The sequence below is a fragment of the Lithobates pipiens genome, unplaced genomic scaffold (assembly GCF_037356315.1).
Source record: "Lithobates pipiens isolate NorthernLeopardFrog02 unplaced genomic scaffold, aLitPip1_a1.2 Scaffold_19, whole genome shotgun sequence".
NCBI lineage: Eukaryota > Metazoa > Chordata > Amphibia > Anura > Ranidae > Lithobates > Lithobates pipiens.
This window is the reverse complement of record NW_027507764.1, coordinates 584,813,787-584,839,281: the sequence shown is the minus strand read 5'-3', so window position 1 is coordinate 584,839,281 and position 25,495 is coordinate 584,813,787. Positions and strand designations below refer to the sequence as shown.

Genomic DNA, 25,495 nt, shown 5'->3' with positions numbered 1-25,495 from the left:
ACTGCATTATAGCTTTCGGCGTGAAAATCCTTTCTGAGCATGCGCGCAACTTTGTTTGACGAACAAGCCTACACACGGGCGGACTGTTCGCTGAAACAAGGTTTCAGCGGACAGTTTTTCGGAATTTCCGAAAAACCTTGTCCGTCCAACTGTCCGCTGAAACTGTCCGCTGAAAGCCCACACACGAGCGGACTATCCGCCCAAACACTGTTCAGCGGACAAAGTTGGGCGAACAGTCCGCCCGTGTGTACGCGGCCTTAGAGTCTGCAAAAGACTTGAGACCGGGGCGGAGGTTGTGTTGGTCTTTCACATAAAATCCCAATAAAATACATTTACCCTTTTGGTTATAACATGACAAAATGTGGGGATGTGCATTACTTGGAATATATAGTATAACCAAAAAAATTAATTATTTATATTTACGTTTTTGGTTGCAACATAACAAAATGTGGGAAATTTTCAAGGGGTATGAATACTTTTACAAGGCGCTGTTGCTCGCAATCCCTTTGAAGGAATCATAATTCATACATGATGATTTTTTCTCCAGGATGCCGGTGTGGCCCCTCTATGGAAAGCTCTGGAAGTGTATGTGAGCCTCCAGTCTTATATCAGTCAGTGTCTGGATGAGGCCTCGGTGACGAAGAACCTGTGGACTACATTGTCCAAAAAATTGACGGTATGCGGGACGTAACGCGTCACAATACAGCTTGTCTATCAACTGCTCCATCCGCTTCTCTTCCTCTTCTCCTTTATCTTCCCTCTCCTCTCCATTACTCTCCTCCATTTTCATTTTGTTCATCTTCCTACCAATCTCCTTTCCTCTGTTCTCATCCTCTCTTCTCTGTATATTGTCACTTCCTTCCTTCCCTGTGCCCCTCTTATCCTCTTACCTCCCTCTCCTCTTCTGTCATTCTCTTATCCTCCTCTCTTCTCCTAGGGATTGAACTGTCAAACTTATCATAGCTCTCCCTGTGAAACTGCCAACATTCTGTATTGGGATCTCTGTGTGATAGAACTGTCATAGAACTCTGATGGTTACACCGGGAGATCCGCCTTCTCCGAGGATACACCGAGCCCCAGTCTGACCGCACAGAACCAAAATTACTATTGTTATTACTCCGTATAGAAAAAGGAAATGAACAAAAAAACTTTTACATCTTACCCCCTTATTACCCCCTAGTGATCATCAACGACTTCATGCCCTTCTTTCCCTAACACTTCTTTTTATTTATTTTTTGCTAAATATTTTGTTTGCATTACATTTGCATTCCTTCATGTTTGTAACACCAAATTAAAAAAAAAGTTTTGTACCAGAAAGATGATTCTAGTGCTGGAGACATCCCAGAATAACATTTGTAGTTATCCCAATTCATTGTATGACCTCCATTCATCCTCTTCTCTTCCCTTCCCAGATATATTCTTCATTCTTTGTATATAAACGTATCTCCTCTCTGAGCCTCATCTCTCTTTCCCACATTACTCTTGCTTCACTTCCCATCCTCTCCTCTCTTTTCCTCTTCTTCTTTCTCTTCTCTTTTCCTCTCATTTCTCCTCTCCTCTTTTCTTCTCATTTCTCCTCTCCTCTTTTCCTCTCATTTTCCTCTTTTCCTATCCTCTCATTTCACCTCTCTTTTCCTCTCCTTCTTTCTTCTCCTTTCTCCTCTTTTCCTTTCCTTTCTCCTCTCTTTTTCTCTCCTCCCTTTTGCTTTCCTTTCTCCCATCCTCTTTTCTCCTCTCCCCTCTTTTCCGGTCCTTTCCTCACCTCTCTTTTATTCTCCTTTCTCCTCTTCTTTCTCCACACCTTTCCTTTCTCCTACCTTTTTGTTCTCCTTTACTCACTTTTCCTCTCCTCTCTTTTCCTCTCATTTCTCCTCTTTTTCTCTCCTCTCATTTCACCTCTCCTCCTTTCTTCTCTTTTCTCCTCTCCTCACCTTTTGCATCCTCTCCTCTCTTTAACTCTCCTTTCTCCTCTCTTTTCCTCTCCTCTTTTTATTTTCTCCTCTCCTCTTTGCATCCTCTATTCTCTTTTCCTCTCCTTTCTTATCTCCTCTATTTTCTTCCATTCTCTTTTCTCCTCACCTCTTTGCATCCTCTCCTCCATTTTCCTCTCCTCTGTTATCCTCTCCTCCTTTCTCCACTCCTCTCTACCTCCCCCCTTTTCCTCTTCTTTCTCCTCTCCTCTCTTTTCCTCTTCTTTCTCCTCTACTCTTTTCTTCCCTCCTCTTTTTCATCCTCTCTTCTTTTCCTCTCCTTTTTCTTTCCTCTGTTATCTTCCCCTCTATTTTCCTCTCCTTTCTTTTCTCCTCTCATCGTTTCATCCTCCCTTTTTTTTCCTCTCCCTTTCTCCTAATTTCTTCTCCTTTATTCTCTCTTTTCCTCTTCTTTTTCCACTCCTTTCCTCCCCCTATCTTTTTGTTCTCCTTTATTATTATACAGGTTTTATATAGCGCCAACAGTTTGCTCAGCGCTTTTGGTCCTTTACTCACCTTTCCTCTCCTTTCTCCTCTATTTTTCTCTCCTCCCTTTTTTGCTTTCCTTTCTCCTATCCTCTTTTATCCTCTCCTCACTTTTCCGGTCCTTTCCTCAACTATTTTATTCTCCTTTCTCCTCTCTCTTCCTCTCTCCTCTTTTCCTCTCCTTTATCCACTTTTTCTCTCCTTTCTCCTCTCTTTTTCTCTCCCCCCTTTTGCTTTCCTTTCTCCTCTCTTTTCCTTTCTTATCTCCTCTCTTTTCCGTTCTCATCTCCTCTCTTTTCCGTTCTCATCTCCTTTTCCTTCCTCATCGCCTCTCTTTTCCTTTCTCATCCCCGCTCTTCTCCCCTTACCTCTTTACAAAAAACAATTAATTATTCATCAGCTAATGATTTGGTAACTAATTGATGGGGATTGAGGATGGTAGTAGAAGTCGGACCCTCTGTATGACCCGTGTGATATGATGGGGGATGTTGTCTTGCAGGCCGCTCTGTGCACACCTGAACGCCGACTACAAGAAGACAGTCGCAGTGTCCCGGTAACTGTCACCTCCAGCCGATACGACCGGGTCCTCCTCTTCAACGATTACCTCGTCTTCCTGCAGGTATGCCGGCTAATAGAAAATTAAAAAGGGTTTTCCCCTTTTAAAAGAAACGGCAATCTAAGGGGTGTCACGGTGACAAAACAGCAATCTAAGGGGTGTCACGGTGACAGGGCGAGTTAAAGGGGATCTTCTCTTTTCCTGGGGTGACTATGGAGGCTGCATTACCCTGGGGTGTATACAACGTGTATATACAGGACTGTGCAAAAATTTTAGGCATGTGTTAAAAAAACTGTAAATGAGGAATGCTTTCAGAAATAGAAGTGTTTATTTTTCAATTACCAAAATTGTAAGTAAGTGAACAGAAGAGAAATCCAAATCCAATCAATATTTGGTGTGTTTAGTATCATTTTAAAGAGAAAATATAGAATAAAATGTTTTTATCAAAAGTAACACTTTTTTTTTATTAACTAAAACAGTTATCTTACATAATGGCAAAGTTATTGCCAAATCAATAGGAGAAATGTAGGCCAATCCTGGACAGTTGTCATGTAGGACCTCCTAAATTATAAACATTTTACATATCCAAACATCCCCTTAAAAGCCGACCTAAAGCCCCCCAGTATAATCACCTCCACGTGATGCGGCGGTTACATCCTTCCTCAGCTGCTGCCATCCTTCTCCTCTGATGCTGCCATCTTCTCTTCAGCTGCTTTCATCTCCCCCTTTGGCTGCTGCCGTCTTCTCCTCTGTGTTTTTAACCCTTTTTGGGGATATTAAACAGCTTTTAATTCTACACTTAGAGGCGCCTTTTCTTTGTTTTTCTGTTTCCTATTCAGAGATTGCTTCTCTCCATAAGTGCAGCCCTCAGTGGGGAAGATACCCTATTATAGACTTTCTGGTTCATAAAAAAATCTGTTTTTGCTTGGTCCTGAAGTTCAGAGCGCCCTTACAAACTGTATCTGGATTATTATGCCTTCTCCTCGGCTGCTGCCGTCTTCTCCTCGGCTGCTGCCGTCTTCTCCTTGGGCGCTGCTGTCTTCTCCTCGGGCACTCCCATCTTCTCGGGTGCTGCCGCCTTCAACTTTGGCTGCTGTCATCTTCTCCTCGGCTGCTGCCGTCTTCTCCTCGGCTGCTGTCGTTTTCTCCTTGGGCGCTCCCGTCTTCTCGGGTGCTGCCGCCTTCAACTTTGGCTGCTGTCGTCTTCTCCTCGGCTGCTGCCGTCTTCTCCTTGGCTGCTGTCCTCCTTCTCCTCGGCTGCTGTCGTTTTCTCCTCAGCTGCTGTCGTTTTCTCCTTGGGCGCTGCCGCCTTCAACTTGGCTGCTGTCGTCTTCTCCTCAGCTGCCGTTGTCTTATGCTTGGGTGCTGCCGTCTTCTCCTTGGCTGCTGCCATCTTCTCCTCGGGTGCTGCCATCTTCTCCTTGGCTGCTGTAGTCTTCTCCTCGGCTGCTGCCGTCTTCACCTCGGGTGCTGCCATCTTCTCCTCGGCTGCTGCCGTCTTCACCTTGGGTGCTGCCATCTTCACCTTGGGTGCTGCCATCTTCACCTTGGGTGCTGCCATCTTCACCTCGGGTGCTGCCATCTTCTCCTTGGCTGCTGTAGTCTTCTTATCCTCGGGTGCTGCCATCTTCTCCTTGGCTGCTGCCGTCTTCTCCTCGGCTGCTGCCGTCTTCTCCTCGGCTGCTGCCTTCTTCTCCTCGGCTGCTGCCGTCTTCTCCTCGGCTGCTGCCGTCTTCTCCTCAGCTGCTGCCGTCTTCTCCTCAGCTGCTGCCGTCTTCTCCTTTAGCTGCTGCCATCGTCACCTCGGGTGCTGTCATCTTCTCCTCAGGTGCTGTCATCTTCCCCTTGGGTGCTGTCATCTTCATCTCGGGTGCTGTCATCTCCCCCTTTGGGTGCTGTCATCTTCATCTCGGGTGCTGCTGTCTTCTCCTGGGGTGCAGGGTTTTTGGCCTCTTGATTGACCGGTGGGAGATGGTATCATCCCTCATGTGCTCACAGGGGTCAGCCATTCCTGTTCGAGGAATGCAGGCTGAGTTGCACATTTGGTGGAAAGCCGACAACGGGCAGGTAAGTTTGTATTATTGCAGAAGACGTAGCGTGGCTCCCCTCCAATGAAAATATACCAGCTCAGGCAGCTCAGGCAGCACCTAAACGTTAGGTTTAGTTCCACTTTCTAGAATTTCCACAAGCAACACACAGACAATTACCAAAGACTTTCACTTCTGTCATTTTGAAGCACCTCATCAGCTCAACTTTGACCCAGAATATGTGGAGGCCAATTATGTCTACAGACTACACAAGACATTCCAGGGACGGGAGGAACAACAATTTGTTCTTATGACATATTTCTACAAAGAGCAATTCCAGCGAGTTAAGCTGTTATTATTATATAAAGAACCTAGAATGAGCATATAAGCACCTAAGATTGTCAACTGATCAGTAAACATAAAATATTAACTTGTCAGTATTCTCTATCTGCTGCAATTACCGTATATATACACAGAGGTTAATCCAGGTAAGTAATTGACATAAAATTGTAACAATGTAGCAAAAATGTATTCCTTTCCTCAGCAGTAAAACAAAAATGTTTCCTGCAGGTTAACAATCGTGGCAACGTAATGTAATTCAACCCTTCATACTAGTCTGTCAGGATCCTGCATAAGGGATTGTATACAGGGGGTACCTACAGGGGTCGCAATTGCAACCCGGCCATATGAATTTACAGAATCAGTGATCGGTATGGATCACTGATTATTTATTCAGACAAGGAAGGGGCCAGTAAATTACACATTTACCGACCCCTTCCCCGCTCTCCATCCTGACACATCCCCCCGCAGTAGCCGGCTGGAGAGGGGACAAGGGGGAGGGGGGACAGGAGAGCACACAGGGGAAAAAAAGAAACACAGGGCTTACTGGTTTGGGTGGTCAGGTATGTACAGGGGGGCCCCACCTGGATAGGGGGAGCGGCGGGGGCAGCTGCATATAGAGGAAGGGATCACTTTCCTCCTGCAGCCGCTGAATTCACACTTCTCCTCCTCTTCCTCCCATGGGCATTGTGAGGCTGCAGAAGGAAGCAAAAGGAAAAGTGTAGCGCTATGTTGCAATATATAAATACAAATACATATGAAACATAAATGTATATAAGGTGCTAAATATCAACCGTAAGTGATAAGTGAGTGCACTAGAAAAAAGGATAACGGAAAGGAAAAGTTCAGTATTGATATTCTGGTGACTGTTCCACGGCCACTCTCCAAAGTGTGAATTCAATTACAGTCCAAGTGAAACCGTATTCTAACAGACAGGTGTAGAAATCCAACTATTAGTAAGACCCTTTAGGATAGGGAAAACACCACCACCGTAATTATGGGGGGAGGCTTACCGGATGATGTTGACTTAGAGAGGCTGTCTGCAGGAAGGTCCACCCGACGCGTTTCGTCTAACAAAGTCGTCGGGTGATCCTTCAGGCAGACATCGCTTTTCATATGTTTATAGGCCGATCTTGTTCTGCTTAAATTTTCTGCCTTCCGTTTGAGGTTTCTGGAAATGATTAACTACTTGCCACCGATGGTCTGACGTTTTGATACCGGAGATGAGATGGAGGACCTGCCATCCTTACTAGGTTGATTTAACCAAACAAGCCTATTGTGACTTGGGAGGCGTTAGCCCCGCTAAGTCAATATCATCCGGTAAGCCTCCCCCCATAATTACGGTGGTGGTGGTGTTTTTCCTATCCTAAAGGGTCTTACTAATAGTTGAATTTCTACACCGGTCTATTGGAATACGGTTTCACTTGGACTGTAATTGAATTCACACTTTGGAGAGTGGCCGTGGAACAGTCACCAGAATATCAATACTGAACTTTTCCTTTCTGTTTTCCTTTTTCTGGTGGACCCGCTTACAGTTGATATTTAGCCCCTTATATACATTTATGTTTCATATGTATTTGTATTTATATATTGCAACATAGCGCTACACTTTTTCGTTTTCATTTACATGCTCTTTGTCTATAGCAGTGTTGGCTGCCAGGTTGCAAAACAGTTGATTTTCACAGCGCAGTATATACATTTTTCAATGGTTCCTCTATATGCAGCCCTCCCCATCTCTCCTCTTATTCAGCTTCTTTCTGTTGCCTCCCCTGTGGGCTCTGAGGAAGTGGCTAGTGCTCGAAATGCGTCAGCCTACTGGATCTTCATTTTCTGTCACACGAGTTGATGAATTATGGATTGAACTGTGCTGGATTTTGAGATGAGCTTATATGCAATAGTCATTTTATGAGTATAATACTTATCACTTTTAATTTAATAAATATTTGATCTTAGGATATTGCACTCGGTCGGTGCGCCCTGTGTTTCTTTTGTCCCCTGTGTGCTCTCCTGCCCCCCCCCCTGCCCCCTCTCCAGCCGGCTGCTGCGGGGGGTATATCAGGATGGAGAGCGGGGAAAGGGTTGGTAAATGTGTCGTTTACTGGCCCCTTCCTTGTCTGAATAAATAGAGACAGTGATCCGTACCGGTTCGCTGACTGTGTCCATTCATAAATTAAACATAGAAAACTGTGCTCAGAGGGAAGGACCCAAGCCTGGGGTCGGGGGGGGGGGGGGGGGTCTTTCATGGTTTCTTGCACCTGAGCCCTGAAGGTTCTAGTTACACCACTGATTGTATACATGCAGTACAAACTGGTCCGCAGCCAGGGGGGTAAGTCATTGATCAGGAAGGATCATGTAAAAGTCAAGGAAACTAAAGACACAAAAAATCCTGGAGTGTAGATTATGTCAAAACAAGACGGAAAACCCCTTTTAAAGCACTTACTGTAAAGTTACTGCATTGTGTACAAAAAAACAAACGCCTTTCTAACAATTCTAATTAGAACATTCTATCCAGTAATCGGAGTCAAGTGCAAATTCCTGAGCCGTCCCCAGATGGTGTAAATGACAGTCGCTGGCCCTGTAACTCTTTATACTTAAAGCGGTATTACATCCAAAAAGCAAATATTTATTATATTACAGCTTACCAATGCTTGGACGTGACGGCTGCATTCTGTTTTCTAATTTTGTAGGTTCTTTCCATTATTTTAATCTGGTGATCCAACCAGTAAGTCTGTCGTTTTTCTATTTTAAAGCTGTCTTGTAGTTACAGGGCTGAGACAAGACGCTTACCCTAGGTTCACACCTATGCGTGTTTTTTTTTTTGTGTGTGTGTTTTGCAGTTTGCAGAAATGCATTGTAGATCATTTTTAACATGGTTTACTATGGTATATGTTGACAGCTATGCGTTTTATGACCGGTGCGTTTTTTGGAAAGGGTCGGGGACTTTTTTTATCTACGTTTTGCGTGTAATAGACTTCAATAGAATCGCACCAGAAATTCAAGTGTTGTGTTTGTGATGCGATTTTTGATGTGTTTTCAGACATCCCAACCTGCAAAAACTCATTTCAGGGAGGTGATGCGCTGCCCCCTCCCCAATTAAATGCAGCCTGATCAGTACCAATTAACCACTTACGGACCACCCGCCGCAGTTTTACTGCTTGAAGGAGGATATCATTGTTATGGTAGCAGCTAGCTGCCATAACCCCGGTATGCCCTTCTTCAGCAGGCGGTCCGCTACAAGATAAAAGTGGTCCCTGCGGCGGATTCGCTATCGGAGCTATCGGCAGCGGCGGAGGCGATCGCGTCCTCTTGATGGCTCAGTATGGAGACGAGTGAGGGGAAGATGGCCCCCCCACCCGTCTCCATACAATTGCTGGCCGGAAGCAATGTCAAAACGTCACTCCCGTCCACAGCTCTTAAAGGGACAATTTTTAAATGATTTTTTTACATTACAACTTTTTTTTTTTTTTTTTTAGAGCATTTTAGTCTAAATATGAGATGTGAGGACTTTCTGACCCCCCAGATCTCATATTTAAGAGGACCTGTCATGCTTTTTTTCTATTACAAGGGATGTTTACATTCCTTGTAATTAAGACTAAAAGTGACTTTTTTTTTTTTTTTAAACAGTGTAAAAATAAAAAATAAAAGGTAAAATAAATAATAATACTAATTTTTTTTTTAAACGCACCCCGTCCCGCCGAACTCGCTCGCAGAAGCGAACGCATACGTGAGTAGCGCCCGCATATTAAAATGGCAGTCAAACCACACATGTGAGGTATCGCCGAGATCGGTAGAGCGAGAGCAATAATTCTAGCCCTGGACCTCCTGTGTAAAGCCCCATACACACTATCAGTTTTTCTGCAGAATTTTTCCTTCAGGTTTACCAAAACCATGTAGTGCGAGGGCCGGCCTGATTGCATACAAATTGAAACTCCTCAGGTTTGATCTCATATTATATGGTTTTGGTAAATCTGAAGGAAAAACTCAGCAGAAAAACTGATAGTGTGTATGGGGCTTTACTCAAAACCTGCAACCTGTAGAATTTTTTAAACGTCCCCTATTGAGATTTTTAAGGGCAAGCGTTTGTCCCCATTCCACGAGCGGGGCGCAATTTTGAAGCGTGACATGTTGGGTATCAATTTACTCGGCGTAACATTATCTTTCACAATATAAAAAAATAAATAATTGGGCTAATTTTACTGCTGTCTTATTTTTTTATTAAAAAAAAGTGAATTTTTTCCCCCAAAAAAGTGCGCTTGTAAGACCGCTGCGCAAATACGGTGTGAAAAAAAGTATTGAAACGACCGCCATTTCATTCTCTAGGGTGTTATTTAAAAAAAAAAACAATGTTTGGAGGTTCTAAATCATTTTCTAGCAAAAAAAAAAAAACAGTTTTAAACATGTAAACACAAAATCTCAAAACGTGGCTGGTCCTTAAGTGGTTAAAGTTTGCAATTTTTGACATACATAGGCATTCTGTGTCTCGTATTTTTCTTTTTTTAAGGGTCCTTTCACACGGGGGATCAATGCTGATCCGCCCCGTGGATATCCACTTGCTCAGCGGGGATCGCCGGATCGATCTCCGGTGAGCAGGAAGATGACAGGTCTGTCTCTGCACACTGCGCAGGGACGGACCTGTCACAGCGCCGCTCTCCCCTATGGAAGATCGGGTGACGACGGACCGCATTGTCCGTCGTCACCCGATCCGATGACGAATGGAAAAATAGCTTTTTCCTCCGTCACGCTTTTTCGGATTGGAGCGGGTCGGATGTCAGCGCACATGTCACTGCTGACATCCGACGCTCCATAGAGCTCTATGGACCATCCGTTCAGGTCCGCCTGAAAAACTGACAGGCGGACCTGAACGGATCGGTAGTGTGAAAGGGGTCTTACTAGTAAGGCTGCTTTCACACTGAGGCACTTTATAGGTGCTATAGCGCTAAATGTAGCACCTCTCCTGTGTCTCCAGTGTGAGAGCCCGAGAGATTTCCCACTGGAGCGGTGCGCTTGCAGGACAGTAAAGAAAAGTCCTGCAAGCAGCATCTTTTGCAGCGATGTATACAACGCTCCTAAAGCACCCCTGCCCATTGAAATCAATGGGCAGCGCCGGCAAAGCGCCGCTGCAGCAGCGCTTTGTGGGCGGTTTTAACCCTTTTTCGCCCACTAGTGGGGGTTAAAATCACCCCGCTAGCGGCCGAATAACGCCGCTAAAACGACGGTAAAAATAGCAGAACTTTACCGCCGATACCCCCCAATGCCTCTGTTTGAAAGCACACTAATGCCCGCGTAGACACAGCCGGACTTCCCGACAGAAAAAGTCAGATACTTCGACCGCGTGTTTATGCTCCATCAGACTTTTTCTGTCGGCATTTCCAATGGACTCGGATATAGAACATGTTCTAAATCTTTCCGTCGGAAATGCCGACAGTTGGCAGGTCCGCTCGTGTGTTTACGTGGCATTAATGTTTTTTGAATGAGTCCTGTCTGCATCAGAGAGAAGGGAAAGTGCAAAACTGTAAGTGCTGGAACATGGAAACTTCAAGTTAAATTTGCAATAAAATGTATAATGTCATATTATGGTAAGTTCTCCTGCCATATCCCCAGCACCCGGCTCTTCACAGAGGAATCCGCTAGGACTGCCATTGTAACATCAAATATTTTAAAGACTTTTGGCATAATCTAATGAAAACTTCTATTTGCAATATACATTAGCAACAGGGGCGGACTGACCATTCGGGCACTCAGGCACTGCCCGAGGGCCCCTTGACACTAAGGGGCCCCATCAGGGTTGCCAGCCTCAATAAAACCAGGGACAGTATTTAAAAATCTGTTCTTTTTTAAAAAATACCAAGATTATAGCTGCCCCGCCTCTCCAGTACCTTTTCAGTGTGTGTATGAGTATTCTATGTGTGTATATTGTGTCTGTGTGTGTATACTGTGTGTCCCCATAATCTATTGCCCGGGGGCCCCATAATCTTCTCCTATTGCCCGGGGGCCCCATGAGTTGTCAGTCCGCCCCTGTTTAGCAAACAATGGCATACCTTGGGGTGTAGGTAGGTCATGAAGAACAGTCCGCCTCGGGTAGAGCAAACTGGGGATGCTCTAAAATCACATTCCAATTCACCTGCATATACAACCAGCACCCAGTGGCAGGAATGGAGAAGTGCACGTCTAGAGGGAAACCAGGGGTGCTGTCTATTTGATAACACCGGGAAGGGAGATTGCCCGACGCTCGCGGGTGTCCGTGAGTCGGCATCCGAATGCGGGAGTCTCCCGCGATTTGTGGGAGACTTGAGATGTCTGTGTTTTGGATTTTTTTTTTTTCTGTTTAAAACACTGCATATTGCCAAGGATGGAACTGGGAAGCCGGCCGCCACTTCCTTAACAACCGATGAGTCGTCAACTGACAGCTAAATGTGAAAAATTTAAATTGCCGGCAAAAATAAAAAATAAAAACACAAAAAACAAACTGTGGTGTCCATACCAGGCCCATCCCTTTGGGTCTCGTATGGATTCTGGGGGGAAGCCCCCCCCCCCCCCACCAAATCTTTTTTTAAATGGCGTGGTGTCCTCCCCAAATTGATATCAGACCCTTATCCAAGCATGCAGCCCAGCAGGTCAGGAAAGGGAGGGGACGAGCAAGCGCCCCCCTCTTTGAACCATACCAGGACACATGCCCTCAACTTGGGGGGGGCTCTTTCCACCAACCCTGGCCAGTGGTTGTGGGGATCTGCTGGAGGGGGTTTACTGAAATCTGGAAGCCCCCCTAGATCCCAGCCCCCCCATGTGAAAGGGTATTGGGTACATCGTACCCCTACCCATTCATCCCAAAAAGCAGTGAAATGTAAAAAAAACAAGAGTTGGTTTTTGAAAAGTCCTATATTAAAAAAAATAGTTCTGAGCCGTTTTCTCCCCGAGCCGTCGTCTTCTCCCCGAGCCGTCATCTTCTCCCCGAGCCGTCTTTTCCCGCTGCCGTCTTCTCCCGCTACCGTCTTCTCCCACTGCCGTCTTCTCCCGCTGCCATCTTCTCCCGCTGCCATCTTCTCCCGCTGCCGACTTCTCCCGCTGCCGACTTCTCCCGCTGCCGACTTCTCCCCGAGTCAACTTCTCCCGCTGCCGACTTCTCCCTGAGCCGTCTTCTCCCACTGTTGTCTTCTCTCCGAGCCATCTTCTCCCGCTGCCGTCTTCTCCCTGAGCCATCTTCTCCCACTGCCGTCTCCTCTCCGAGCCATCTTCTCCCGTTGCCGTCTTCTCCCGTTGCCGTCTTCTCCCGTTGCCGTCTTCTCCCGTTGCCGTCTTCTCCCGTTGCCGTCTTCTCCCGCTGCCATCTTCTCCCGCTGCCATCTTCTCCCACTGCCATCTTCTCCCGCTGCCGTCTTCTCCCTGAGCCATCTTCTCCCACTGCCGTCTCCTCTCCGAGCCATCTTCTCCCGTTGCCGTCTTCTCCCGTTGCCGTCTTCTCCCGCTGCCATCTTCTCCCGCTGCCATCTTCTCCCACTGCCATCTTCTCCCGCTGCCGTCTTCTCCCTGAGCCATCTTCTCCCACTGCCGTCTCCTCTCCGAGCCATCTTCTCCCGTTGCCGTCTTCTCCCGTTGCCGTCTTCTCCCGTTGCCGTCTTCTCCCGTTGCCGTCTTCTCCCGCTGCCATCTTCTCCCGCTGCCATCTTCTCCCACTGCCATCTTCTCCCGCTGCCGTCTTCTCTCCGAGCCGCTCTTCTTCTGTGGCTGTCTTCCTCCGTTGTGTTGTCACCCGCTGTCTGGCATCTCTTATATAACCATAGAGCGTGGCCATCCAATGACGTCACCCAGAGAGCCCGCCCCTTGTGACGTACTGCAGCCACTACATCTGATTGGTAAGCTGCAATATAGTAAATTATGAGTTTGCGTTCAATAGCGCTTTAAGGGCTCGTTCACACGGGCATAAGTAAGTGTTCTTCTGTGCAAAGTGCCGTATTTGCCTGCATGGGATGGACAGGTGTTCCATGCATTCCAGGGCAGGCAGTCTCATTCATATGTATTGGGATGCAGCAGCTGCATGGACACCAAATTTTAAATTTGTGCGGGTGGAGGAGCACGCAGGCGTGTGTCCCCAAAAACAGACAGGGTGAGTTTGGGGACACACACCCGCACCAAAATGGGTGTCCATGCAGAGACATGAATGGGACTGCCTGCACACAGATTCATGGAGCACCTGTGCATCCTTGTGCGAGTAAACCCAGTCCTTCATAGCGTTGTACACTTAGGTTATTAGTTTCTGCTGTCCTAACTTCAAAAGACCTCCTTCTCTCTCTTCTTTTTGTTAAGGGGAACGACACGTACCTGTATGACCTGAAGACGGTTTGGGTGGACACAACAAAGCAAAAATCTGATCCCAACAAGTAAGGAGAAAAAATTATTGGAAAAATTATTCATTGGGTGGCTGTGAACTATTTATTTTGGAGGATTGTTTCCAAAACATTTCCTCGAGTGGTATTTTCCAGGGCCGGCAAAAAAAAAAATTGGATTAAAGAAGGAGATACAATGTAGCCTATGTGATATACAGTAGGTGGACAATATGGAGTTCCTTAGGGTGTTTCCTTAGGTGATGTTTTTTAGGCTTGGTTAGGAAGTATTAAAGATGGATGAGCAATGTAACCAATATGGTATAGACAATATAGAGCTCCTCAGGGTGTTTCCTTGGGTGATGTTTCCCATGGTTGGTAATGAAAGTTGGGATCAAAGAAGGAGATTCTTTGCAGCCTGTCTGATATAGATGAACAGCATAGTGTAACTTTGGGTGTTTCTTTAGGTGGTATTTTCCAGGGTTGGCAAGGAAATTTGTGATTAAAGGAGGAGATACATTGTAGCCAATCTGATATATACTCATATATATATATATATATATATATATATATATACGAACAATATAGCGCTCCTCGGGGCATTTCCTTGGGTGAGGTTTTCCAGGATTAGTAAGGAAAGCTGGGATTAAAGGAGGAGATACAATGTAGCCAATCTGATATAGACCGCTAATATAAAGCTCCTCAGGGTGTTTCCATGGGTGATGTTTTCCAGGTTGTCAGAAACCATGAAATCAGGCCGAAACAGAAGTACAGTTAAAGTGGTGTTGCCACCAAAAAATAAAAAATTGTTTAAAATTCTTTAAAAAAAATGTAAAAAAATAATTGGAAAAAAATATTTTTTTTACTCACCTCTAAATACCTGTTGCTAGGGGGTCCCTCGTAGTCTGCCTTCTTCCTTGCCCGGGCTGGTGACATCACTTCCCCTCGCGCCGCACGCACACGTGACAGGTCCCAGGTGGCTGTGCGGCGTATCACGTCGCCCTGCGCCGCTCGCGCATGCGCAGTAGGTGCCCTGCTGTGAAGCCACAGCCGGGTGCCCATGGTACGAATGACAGTGCCGCGAGCGGAGTGGGGAACGAGGGGGGGGCTTCTAACCCCCGCATCGCTGGGCCCTGGGACAGGTAAGTGTCCGATTATTAAAAGTCAGCAGCTGCAGTATTTGTAGCTGCTGACTTTTAATTTTTTTTTTTAGGGGGCACCCCACTTTAAATCACACTTGCTTAATAATAAAAGTAAAAAGAACAAAGTAAAAAAATAGCCAAAGTTCAGTAACCGGAACGGATAGTCAGCCAAGCCAGAAGTCAGGGATCAATGTAGTGGAACAGCAAGCAGGATCTGGAAACCAGAAGGGATATCGGCAAAGCAAGTCTTGAATAGAATCGCAGGAGATAGTTTCTGTGATGTTGACCAAGGCAAAGGCAGAGATCCTCTAGACTGGACTGCTTAAGTAGGCACGACTGACGAGCAGGATATCATCAACAGCTGAGTAACTGTGGAGAGATAGGAGCTGACAATTAAACGACAGCTGAGCCCAGCGCTGACACAAGGTTGATAAGGAAAGATGGGATTGAGGCTAGGTTCCCACTGCTGCAATGTGGGAATGCTGCGAATCCACTGCGGGTTCCCACATCGCATGTCTCCCGGCAGAAGTTCACACTGCCCTATGCGAACTGCTGGGAGTGTCAGTTAAAAGTTAATGACACCTCCAAATCAGTTCGCATATCGCAGTGCGATCTGCAAACTCGGACAGGAATCGGATCGCATGGGTGTTCACAAAAAAAGGGTCCTGTATGAATTTGGGCCGGATGTGATGCGAATTCAGCCATACTATCTGTATGGCTGAAATCGCATCGCACAGAGATCGCATGTGATTTGCACTGCGGTGCGGTGCGAATCACATCCGATCATGGACATCGCAGCAGTGTGAACCCAGCCTAAAGAAGAAAATTCTACGTAACATCTCTGATAAAGATGAAGAATATAGAGCTCTTCAGGGTATTTACTTGGGTGAGGTTTTCCTTGGCAAGGAAATTTGGGATTAAAGAAGGAGATACATTGTAGCCAATCTGATATATACTCATATATATATATATATATATATATATATATATATATACGAACAATATAGCACTCCTCGGGGTATTTCCTTGAGTGAGGTTTTCCAGGATTAGTAAGGAAAGTTGGGATTAAAGAAGAAGATACAATGTAGGCAATCTGATATAGACCAATAATATAAAGCTCCTCAGGGTGTTTCCATGGGGGATGTTTTCCAGGGTTGATAAGCAAAGTTGGGATTAAAGAAAACTCGATGTAACATTTCTGATACAGATGAAGAATATAGAGCTCCTAATGGTGTTTCTGGTGATGTTTTCTAGGGTTTGGTAGGAATTTGGGATTACAGAAGGAGAAACGATGTAACTGATCTGGTATAGACGGACAATATAGAGCTTCACAAGACATTTCCTTGGCTGATGTTATCCAGGATTAGTAAAGAAAGTTGGGATTAATAAAGGAGATACAACGTAGCTAATCTGATATAGACAGACAATATAGAGCTCCTCAGGGTTTTCCCTTGGTTGATGTTTTCCAGGGTTGATGATGCAAGTTGGGATTAAAGAAGGAGATTCTACTGTATGTGGGCTCTCTGATATGATTAACAATATAGAGCTCCTCAACCAAAAAAACTGCAGGCAGTCAGAAAAATCAAGTATTTAAAATATTTACTTGCAGTGTTTTGCCTTTACCAATTAGATTTTCTATTTACTTGTAATGTGCCTCTGAACTTGCTAGATAATGTGACTACTCCAGGAAGAGTCATTTCTCAAGCACAGCCCCCTCCCTCCCTGCATCTCATAACCTGCTCTTCTTCTGGGAGTGTCTAATTGCTGCCCGTGCTGGCCTAGCTACTCCACCCCTCCCCAACGTAACCTTTGTAGCGAGGAGGGGAGAGGAATGCCATAGAGATAAATATATTGTATTAAAGTGGTTGTAAACCCTTACAGCACACTTTGACCTACAGGTAAGCCTTAATCTCGGCCAAGAAATATCTCCTAAACCTACACGGTTTAGGAGATATTTGCCAAAAGACAGGCATGCGCTGTAGACAGCGGCGTGCAGGCGCACTGAGCGCGGCACCCGTCAACGGCGATATGACGCGCGTGGCGGCTCCCGTGCGCATGCGCGGGAGTGATGTCATCGCGGCTTCGCTGAATGACAGCGGCGGAGCAGCGAGACCCACCGAGAAGATGGATGCTCCGGACTACAGGGGACAGCGGTGACTTCGCTGGCTCCTGTGTCAGGTAAGTGACACATAATGGACTACTATGCGATGCGATGCACAGTAGTCCATTATGCTTTACCTTTGCAGGGAATGAAAGAGGAAGTAAACCCATCGGGGTTTACTTTCTCTTTAACCTGTTCCCACTCGTCCTATAGACGAAAGACGGCTACAGCCCGGGCTTACAATGCCTGCAGGGTGTCCATAGACGTCCTCCCGAAACTCGCACTTCCCGCGTGCGACCCCTGCGCCACACTCTGTGATCTCCGAGACCCTCGGACTTGGCTGATCAAAGATGGGGGTAAAAGGCCAATCACAGCAGCCCTTCACAATTAGATCAGCTGTCAACCAATGACAGCTGATCACAGGATGTAAACAGAAGCCGGTTATAGGCTTTTTTTCCATCATGCTGATAGCGCAAGGAGAAAAGAAGAAAACCGATAAACGGCTTCTGTTAAAGGGACATCGGTCCCAACATTGTCCACCAGTACTGCTAATCAGTGCCCACCAGTGCCACCTATCAGTGCCCATCAATGCTGCTAGTCAGTGCCCACCAGTGCCACATATCAGTGCCTATCCATGCTGCCAATCAGTGTCTCATCATCGGTGTCACCTATCAGTGCTGCCTATCAGTGCTGCCTACTAGTGCCTCAGTGCCCCTATCAGTGTCCTATAGTGCTGCCTACCAGTGCCACCTCAATAGTGCCTCTCAAAGCCACCTGTCAGTGTTTATCAGTGCAGCCTCATCAGTGCACATCAGATGAGCCTCATCATCAGTGCAGCCTCATCAGCGCACATCAGTGAAGGAGAAAAATTACCCGTTTGCAAAATTTTACAACAAACTATGAAAAATGTCTTTTTTTTTCCACAATTTTTGGTCTTTAGCAAAAAGTGAAAACCCCAGCAGTGATTAAATACCCCCAAAAGAGAGCTCTATTTGTGTGAAGAAAATGCTAAAATTGTCATATGGGTACAGTGTTGTCATTTTGATGTGTGACAGCACTGAAAGCTGAAAATTGGCCTGGGCAGGAAGGGGGTCTAAGTGCCCGGTAAACAAGTGGTTAAATAATGATGGATAAATATATTTTTATTGATTTGATGAATTTTGTATATATATATATTTTTTTTTTTCATTCAGCCACAACTGGCGCGTCGTCACTCCTGAGGAGGAATTCGTCCTTTCCACGAAAGAGCCGCAGCATAAGGTCAGCTGACTCTGTTCTCAAATTCATCTAGCAATAAAAACTGATTTTTCTAGGATCTCCAAACCGGCTTTTCTAGTTTCAGTGTTACGGAAAGTGTCCTGAGAGGCGGAGAGGCGGAACTTCACACTCTGCAAACATCAACAACCATTCCTTCTGAGACACAAATCACTTCTAATCTTCTGTAAATATTGTTCCCACTTATCTCCAATAACAAACTGAACTCCGGTACAGGTCACCTAAATCCATCGGTCATGTGTGTTCTTCCTTGAATCTCCGTGTTCTAACATTAGCATATAAGCACTTACCACTTTAAGGACCAGAAGATCCCCCCCCCCCCCCAATGACCAGGCCACCTCTTTGCGATACGGCACTTCGCCGATTTAACTCACAATGGCGCGGTCGTGCGACGCTGTACCCCCCCAAAAAAAATTGACGTCCTTTTTATCCCCCACAAATAGAGCTTTCTTTTGGCGGTATTTGATCACCTCTGCAGTTTTTATTTTTTTTGCGGTATAAACAAAAAAAAAGCAACAATTAAAACATGACATGTTAGGTATCTCTTTACTCGGTGTAACATCATCTTTCGCAATATACCAAAAAATTGGGCTAATTTTTACTGTTTAGTTTATTTATTTTTTTCCCAAAAAAATTGCGTTTGAAAGACCGCTGCGCAAATACCGTGTGACATAAAATATCGCCAATTTATTCTCTAGGGTCTCTGCTAAAATATATATATATAGATAGATATATATATATATATATATATATATATATATATATATACAGTGCCTTGCGAAAGTATTCGGCCCCCTTGAACTTTTCAACCTTTTGCCACATTTCAGGCTTCAAACATAAAGATATAAAATTTTAATTTTTTGTGAAGAATCACCAACAAGTGGGACACAATTGTGAAGTGGAACGAAATCTATTGGATATTTTAAACTTTTTTAGCAAATAAAAAACTGAAAAGTGGTGCGTGCAAAATTATTCGGCCCCTTTACTTTCAGTGCAGCAAACTCACTCCAGAAGTTCAGCGAGGATCTCTGAATGATCCAATGTTGTCCTAAATGACTGATGGTGATAAATAGAATCCACCTGTGTGTAATCAAGTCTCTGTATAAACGCACCTGCTCTGTGATAGTCTCAGGGTTCTGTTGAAAGCGCAGAGAGCATCATGAAGACCAAGGAACACACCAGGCAGGTCCGTAATACTGTTGTGGAGAAGTTTAAAGCCGGATTTGGATACAAAAAGATTTCCCAAGCTTTAAACATCCCAAGGAGCACTGTGCAAGCGATCATTTTGAAATGGAAGGAGTATCAGACCACTGCAAATCTACCAAGACCCGGCCGTCCCTCTAAACTTTCAGCTCAGACAAGGAGAAGACTGATCAGAGATGCAGCCAAGAGGCCCATGATCACTCTGGATGAACTGCAGAGAACTACAGCTGAGGTGGGAGAGTCTGTCCATAGGACAACAATCAGTCGTACACTGCACAAATCTGCCCTTTATGGAAGAGTGGCAAGAAGAAAGCCATTTCTCAAAGATATCCATAAAAAGTCTCGTCTAAAGTTTGCCACAAGCCACCTGGGAGACACACCAAACATGTGGAAGAAGGTGCTCTGGTCACATGAAACCAAAATCCAACTTTTTGTCCACAATGCAAAACGATATGTTTGGCGTAAAAGCAACACAGCTCATCACCCTCAACACACCATCCCCACTGTCACACATGGTGGTGGCAGCATCATGGTTTGGGCCTGCTTTTCTTCAGCAGGGACAGGGAAGATGGTTAAAATTGAGGGGAAGATGGATGCAGCCAAATACAGGACCATTCTGGATGAAAACCTGTTGGAGTCAGCAAAAGACCTGAAACTGGGACGGAGATTTATCTTCCAACAAGACAATGATCCCAAACATACAGCAAAATCTACAAAGGAATGGTTCACAAATAAACGTATCCAGGTGTTAGAATGGCCAAGTCAAAGTCCAGACCTTAATCCAATCGAGAATCTGTGGAAAGAGCTGAAAACTGCTGTTCACAAACGCTCTCCATCCAACCTCACTGAGCTCCAGCTGTTTTGCAAGGAAGAATGGGCAAGAATTTCAGTCTCTCGATGTGCAAAACTGATAGAGACATACCCCAAGCGACTTGCAGCTGTAATCGCAGCAAAAGGTGGCTCTACAAAGTATTAACGCAAGGGGGCCGAATCATTTTGCACGCCCCACTTTTCATTTTTTTTATTTGTTAAAAAAGTTTCGAAAATCCATTAGATTTCGTTCCACTTCACAATTGTGTCCCACTTGTTGGCGATTCTTCACAAAAAATAAAAATTTTATATCTTTATGTTTGAAGCCTGAAATGTGGCAAAAGGTTGAAAAGTTCAAGGGGGCCGAATACTTTCGCAAGGCACTGTATACACATATATGTATGTATGTGTGTGTGTGTATATATATATATATATAATGTTTGGGGTTTCTACGTAATTTTCTAGCAAAAAAATACTGATTTTAACTTGTAAGCAACAAATGTCAGAAATAGGATTAGGTATGAAAGGGTTAAGTCATATCTGGGCTTGCAAAGACATTTAGGTGCATGCAAAGTAGCTTCTAACTTCAATCAGCTTCTAACTTCAGCTTGTTGAATTAAGCTTTGACAATAAAAACTGGAAGCTGATTGGTTTCTATTCAGAGCTGCACCGGATTTTGCACTCTCCAGTTTTGGTAAATCCATCCCCCTAATGTTCACACCTGCAATGCTGCAGACTCCACGCCTTTGCTTTGCCTTTTGTCCACTAGGGGGGGTATTACTGACCGTAACCTCCAGTATGAACATGGATGTAGATGAATTAATAGTTTCCAGGCGGGCGGACAGGTGGTGGTGGGACTGCTGTTAGAAATCACAGGGGGGCCCCATAAAGACTACTTGACAGAGCTCCTCCCTTCTACCCGGCTGATCTATCAGTCCTTTTCCTTGCAGCCTCAGCAGATTAATATATAGGAAGTGCACTGAGGCTTCTTACTCATTCACAAGTTGAACCATAGTAAACACGGTTTACCATGCTTCAGTGATGAATGGACACAGAAGTGATTGGTAGTGATGGCTCATTCAGGAAAGGAAGGGGCCAGTAAATTACATATTTACCGACCACCTGCCTAAATTGTGCCGTTACAGCCGGATGGGGCTGTACACATGCCGTGGCAGTGATTAAGGATGAGCTCAGGCGTGTTTGCATGGTCCACGTGCAGAGCCCGCCAGGAAGTCGGCGCAGCGCTGCGCTAATCACAGGCAGTGAGACACTGCCCCGCTGCGCGGCTGCAGAGATCGGTCACTGCTTGTGATTAGCGCAGCGCTGCTCCGACTTCCTGGTGGGCTCTGCACGTGGACCATGCGAACACGCCTGAGCTCACCCCTAGCCGTGATACTTTGCTTCGTTGTCATGGCCATTTTAATTCAGCCAGCAGAGCTTGACAGATGCCACACTCATAGCTAACAACTGTCCCTGATTTGGAACAAAGTCCCCTCTGTCCCTCTTTCCTTCTCATTTGTCCCTCATTTTGGTCTGTTGTATATAGTTGTGTATAAAATGCACTTTTTATCTTTCAAAAAGTGTTTCCCAGCGCTAAACCCTTTCACCCAAATTCTAAATTGCTGCATTTGTAAATGTCAGAAGCCAATATAAGGGAATAGTACAGTAGTGGTTAAAAAAAAAAACACTTGTGGGTTTAAATAATATTTTATTTTTTTGTATATTCCTATTTTAAGAAAAATTAGAAATTGCTGCACCACACTATACTCTTAGCCCTTGTACACACGGTCGGACTTTCCGACGGAATGTGTCCGATCGGACCGTGTTGTCGGATAATTCGACCGTGTGTGGGCTCCATCTGACTTTTTCAGTCGGAATGTCCGACCAACGAAGTTTGAGAGCTGGATATAAAATTTTCTGACAACGTGATCCGATCTGACTTTGTACGATCGTTTGTAGAGATTTCCGATAGGACAAAGTGCCACGCATGCTCAGATCAAATTACGAGACCAAACCTATTGGCTACTAGCCTGAACGTAGTCCCGTGGTAACGAACGAACGGCATCACGTTCCGAACGATCGGATTTTCCGACAACTTTGTCCGACCGTGTGTATGCAACACCAGTTTTGGACAAAATCCGTCAGACAAAATCAGACGGCTTTTGTGGTCGGAATGTCCGACTGTGTGTACAAGGGCTTAAAGAAAAGCTGCTAACACTAAACAAACAAAGTCCAAACAAATATTATCTCAAAAGAGCAGCGCTGAGAAAAGCACGGTGAAGGTGTGTATAAATAAGTAATATAAACAAGTGCTGTAAACGCACATCAATAAAAAAAATGTAATAAAATAAAATAAAGCAAAAATGTATAATAATCATAACATAAAAGTCCAAATCACTGAAAAAGATGTGAAGAAACGTTTAGTTGCTAATGTCCAAATGAGACAACTGTGGTCAATTCCTTAAGGAAAAGTGAAGTGATACGATCTCAAAAGTGACTGTAGGGCACATTCACCACAGAATAGGCATTTGTCTGATGGAAAATTGTACATATATACTTCTTACCAGACAGGATGGACCCACCTGTCATACGAGAGTGGATCAATAAGGCTTTGTACTGGCCAAGGCCAGGCGGTCATCAGAGGAACACACTCTAGTATGGATGGAACCTGTAGAGGAGTTGCTCTTGGAATGGAGACGTTGGGTCAGGTACCCAAAAGTGTATCACGGGTTAAACAAGCCAAAAGGATCCTCAGAGCAGATATTCTCGGGGTCTCACTCCGGTGTCTGTACAAGGTATCTGCAGAAAGGAATCTGCGGGGATTCCTAGTCTGACTGAAACCTTGTACAGACACCGGAGTGAGACCCCCGACGAGAATATCTGCTCTGAGGATCCTTTTGGCTTGTTTAACCCGTGATACACTTCCGGTGACTGATCCAACGTCTCCATTCCACGAGCAACTCCTCTACAGGTTCCATCCATACTAGAGTGTGTTCCTCCGATGACCGCCTGGCCTTGGCCGGTACAAAGTCTTATTGACCCACTCTCGTATGACAGGTGGGTCCATCCTGTCTGGTAAGAAGTACCTTATTTATTGGCGTATAACACGCACTTTTTTTTCCCCCTTTAAAGTGGGGTGCCCCCTTAAAAAAAAAAATTTAAAGTCAGCAGCTACAAATACTGCAGCTGCTGACTTTTAATAATCAGACACTTACCTGTCCCAGGGTCCGGCGATGCGGGGGAACGAAGCCCTTCCTCGTTCCCCGCTCCGCTGGCATTCTTACTGTGGGCACCCACCGTGACAGGTCCCTGATGACTGTGCGGCACTGAGGGGAAGTGATGTCACCAGCCCGGGCACTGAAGGAGGCAGACTACGAGGGGACCCCCTAGCAACAGGCATTTAGTGGTGAGTGAGTTTTTGGTGACAACACCACTTTAAAATCAGTGAAACTACCGATATGTCTTTTTGATAATGACTTTGTTACAATGTTGATGTTTTGTAATTTTTTTTTCTGAAAACAACAATAAAATATATATTTAACCTTAAAATCAGGGAAAAGTGTACTCTGTTCGGCTCCGCTCACAGTCATGCCAAGTCCCGTCCTATGATGGACATAACACAGGGACTGGGCGTGACTGTGAGCCGAGTACACTTGGCTACTCTCGTCTCTGCTCGGGACTGCGAGAGGACCCCGAGAGCCGCCGAGATACACAGGACTCTGTATCTCAGTGGCGCCATTTTTAAACTGCAAGGCTGCAAATGACACTGGGCAAGGCTTCAGATGGATGGGCAAGGCTGCAGATGGATGGGCAAGGCTGCAGATGGATGGGCAAGGCTTCAGATGGATGGGCAAGGCTGCAGATGGACACTGATAAGGCTGCAATGATGGCCATTTAAATGTAAGTTTTTTTTCCTTAAACTTCCCTCCTAAAAGTTTTTTTCCTTAAAATTTCCACCTAAACTTGGGGTGCGTGTTATACGCCAATAAATACTGTGTGTATGTGTATAAATATATATATATATATATATATAGCTACAATTTTTCATCAGACAAATGCCTATCCTGTGTTGAATGTGCCCTACAGTCACTTTTGAGATCGTATCACTTCACTTTTCATCAAGGAACTGACCACAGTTGTCTCATTTGGACATTAGCATCTAAAAGTTTTTTTTCACATCTTTTTCAGTGATTTGGACTTTTATGTTACGGTTATTATACATTTTTGCTTTTGTTTATTCATGTGTGTTTACAGCACTTGTTTGTATTACTTATTTATACACACCTTCACCGTGATTTTCTCGGCGCCGCACTTTTGAGATAATATTACTATTTTAAGGGGGGCGTGTCTTGTGCCTAATTACTTTTGCCAATAGGTGTCCCTCGTTCCCATCTCAGAAAGATAAGAGGTGTGCACACTCCGGTGCTGCTCTTAACTTAGTCCGGCACCAGGGGTTTATTACATGAGTACAGCCTTTATGCTGCCCCCTAGAGAGCATATAATGCAGACAGCTGCAGCGTGGCGCTGTAGGCTTTCATGGGTGAAAAACGATAAAACATCATAAAATATTATCTGATGATTTGCTTTTCTTTTTTTCAGGTGTTATGGATTTGGAAGATGAATCAGCTTATACGCCAAAGCCTGGAGGGAAAACGGGATTTTCCACTCTGGGGAAAGACGGGAGAGGCCAACGATCCCCCGACATGCCGCTTGGTGACCCACACCTACAGGAGCGAGGGCAGGTTCAAGAACGCCATTTATGAGGGCGACATGTCCTGGGGGAAGCCGCATGGAAAGTGAGTGAAGGGGAGGCCGAAAGGTTTGCTGAGAGGACCTAATGCTGAAGTTTAATCCGCTTATATTTTGCCTTGCCTGGTTCCCTCCCTCCCCCCCCCCCCCCTCCATCAGCAAATACATTTTCTTACATAAAACCTTTCTGTTTTCATTACATATCTTATTTTAAACCCCAGTGAAGTCCTCACCGGGTCTCTGTGCTTCTCCATTCGATGGAGGCAGATCATGGCTGGTGGGAGGGGCCAGCAGGTAGCTGTACGTAGCTTTGTGAAAACATCACAGTGCCCCGGCCTCATCGCTCCTCCCAAGAGCCCCTCAGTCCTGATACAAGCAGTGGGAGGAGTTATGCAAATATCAAAGTGCCTTGATGTTTGGGTGTCAGTCGGGAGAAGTGGGCGTTACTAGCAGGTTGTGTTTGCATACAAATCGCCTTAGGTAACACCCACATGTGATGCAGAGCCTGCAAGATTGAAA

The 25,495-nt window shown here is 45.2% G+C and overlaps 2 protein-coding genes across 9 annotated transcripts in view; one reads left to right on the top strand and one right to left on the bottom strand.

The window, feature by feature from the left end:
- LOC143997731 (uncharacterized) overlaps positions 1-25,495 on the bottom strand; it is a 253,375-nt gene that overhangs the window by 68,866 nt on the left and 159,014 nt on the right. The gene's annotated exons all lie outside the window — the stretch shown is intronic.
- The window catches only part of LOC143997727 (ALS2 C-terminal-like protein), a 197,452-nt gene that overhangs the window by 117,139 nt on the left and 54,818 nt on the right, over positions 1-25,495 (top strand). For all 4 annotated transcript variants that reach the window (XM_077493510.1, XM_077493511.1, XM_077493508.1 and 1 more), the window contains exons 7-11: positions 548-676; positions 2,956-3,075; positions 13,680-13,753; positions 18,133-18,199; positions 24,827-25,023. In XM_077493510.1, the coding sequence (XP_077349636.1) occupies positions 548-676; positions 2,956-3,075; positions 13,680-13,753; positions 18,133-18,199; positions 24,827-25,023 (587 nt within the window). The remainder of the gene's footprint in view (positions 1-547; positions 677-2,955; positions 3,076-13,679; positions 13,754-18,132; positions 18,200-24,826; positions 25,024-25,495) is intronic.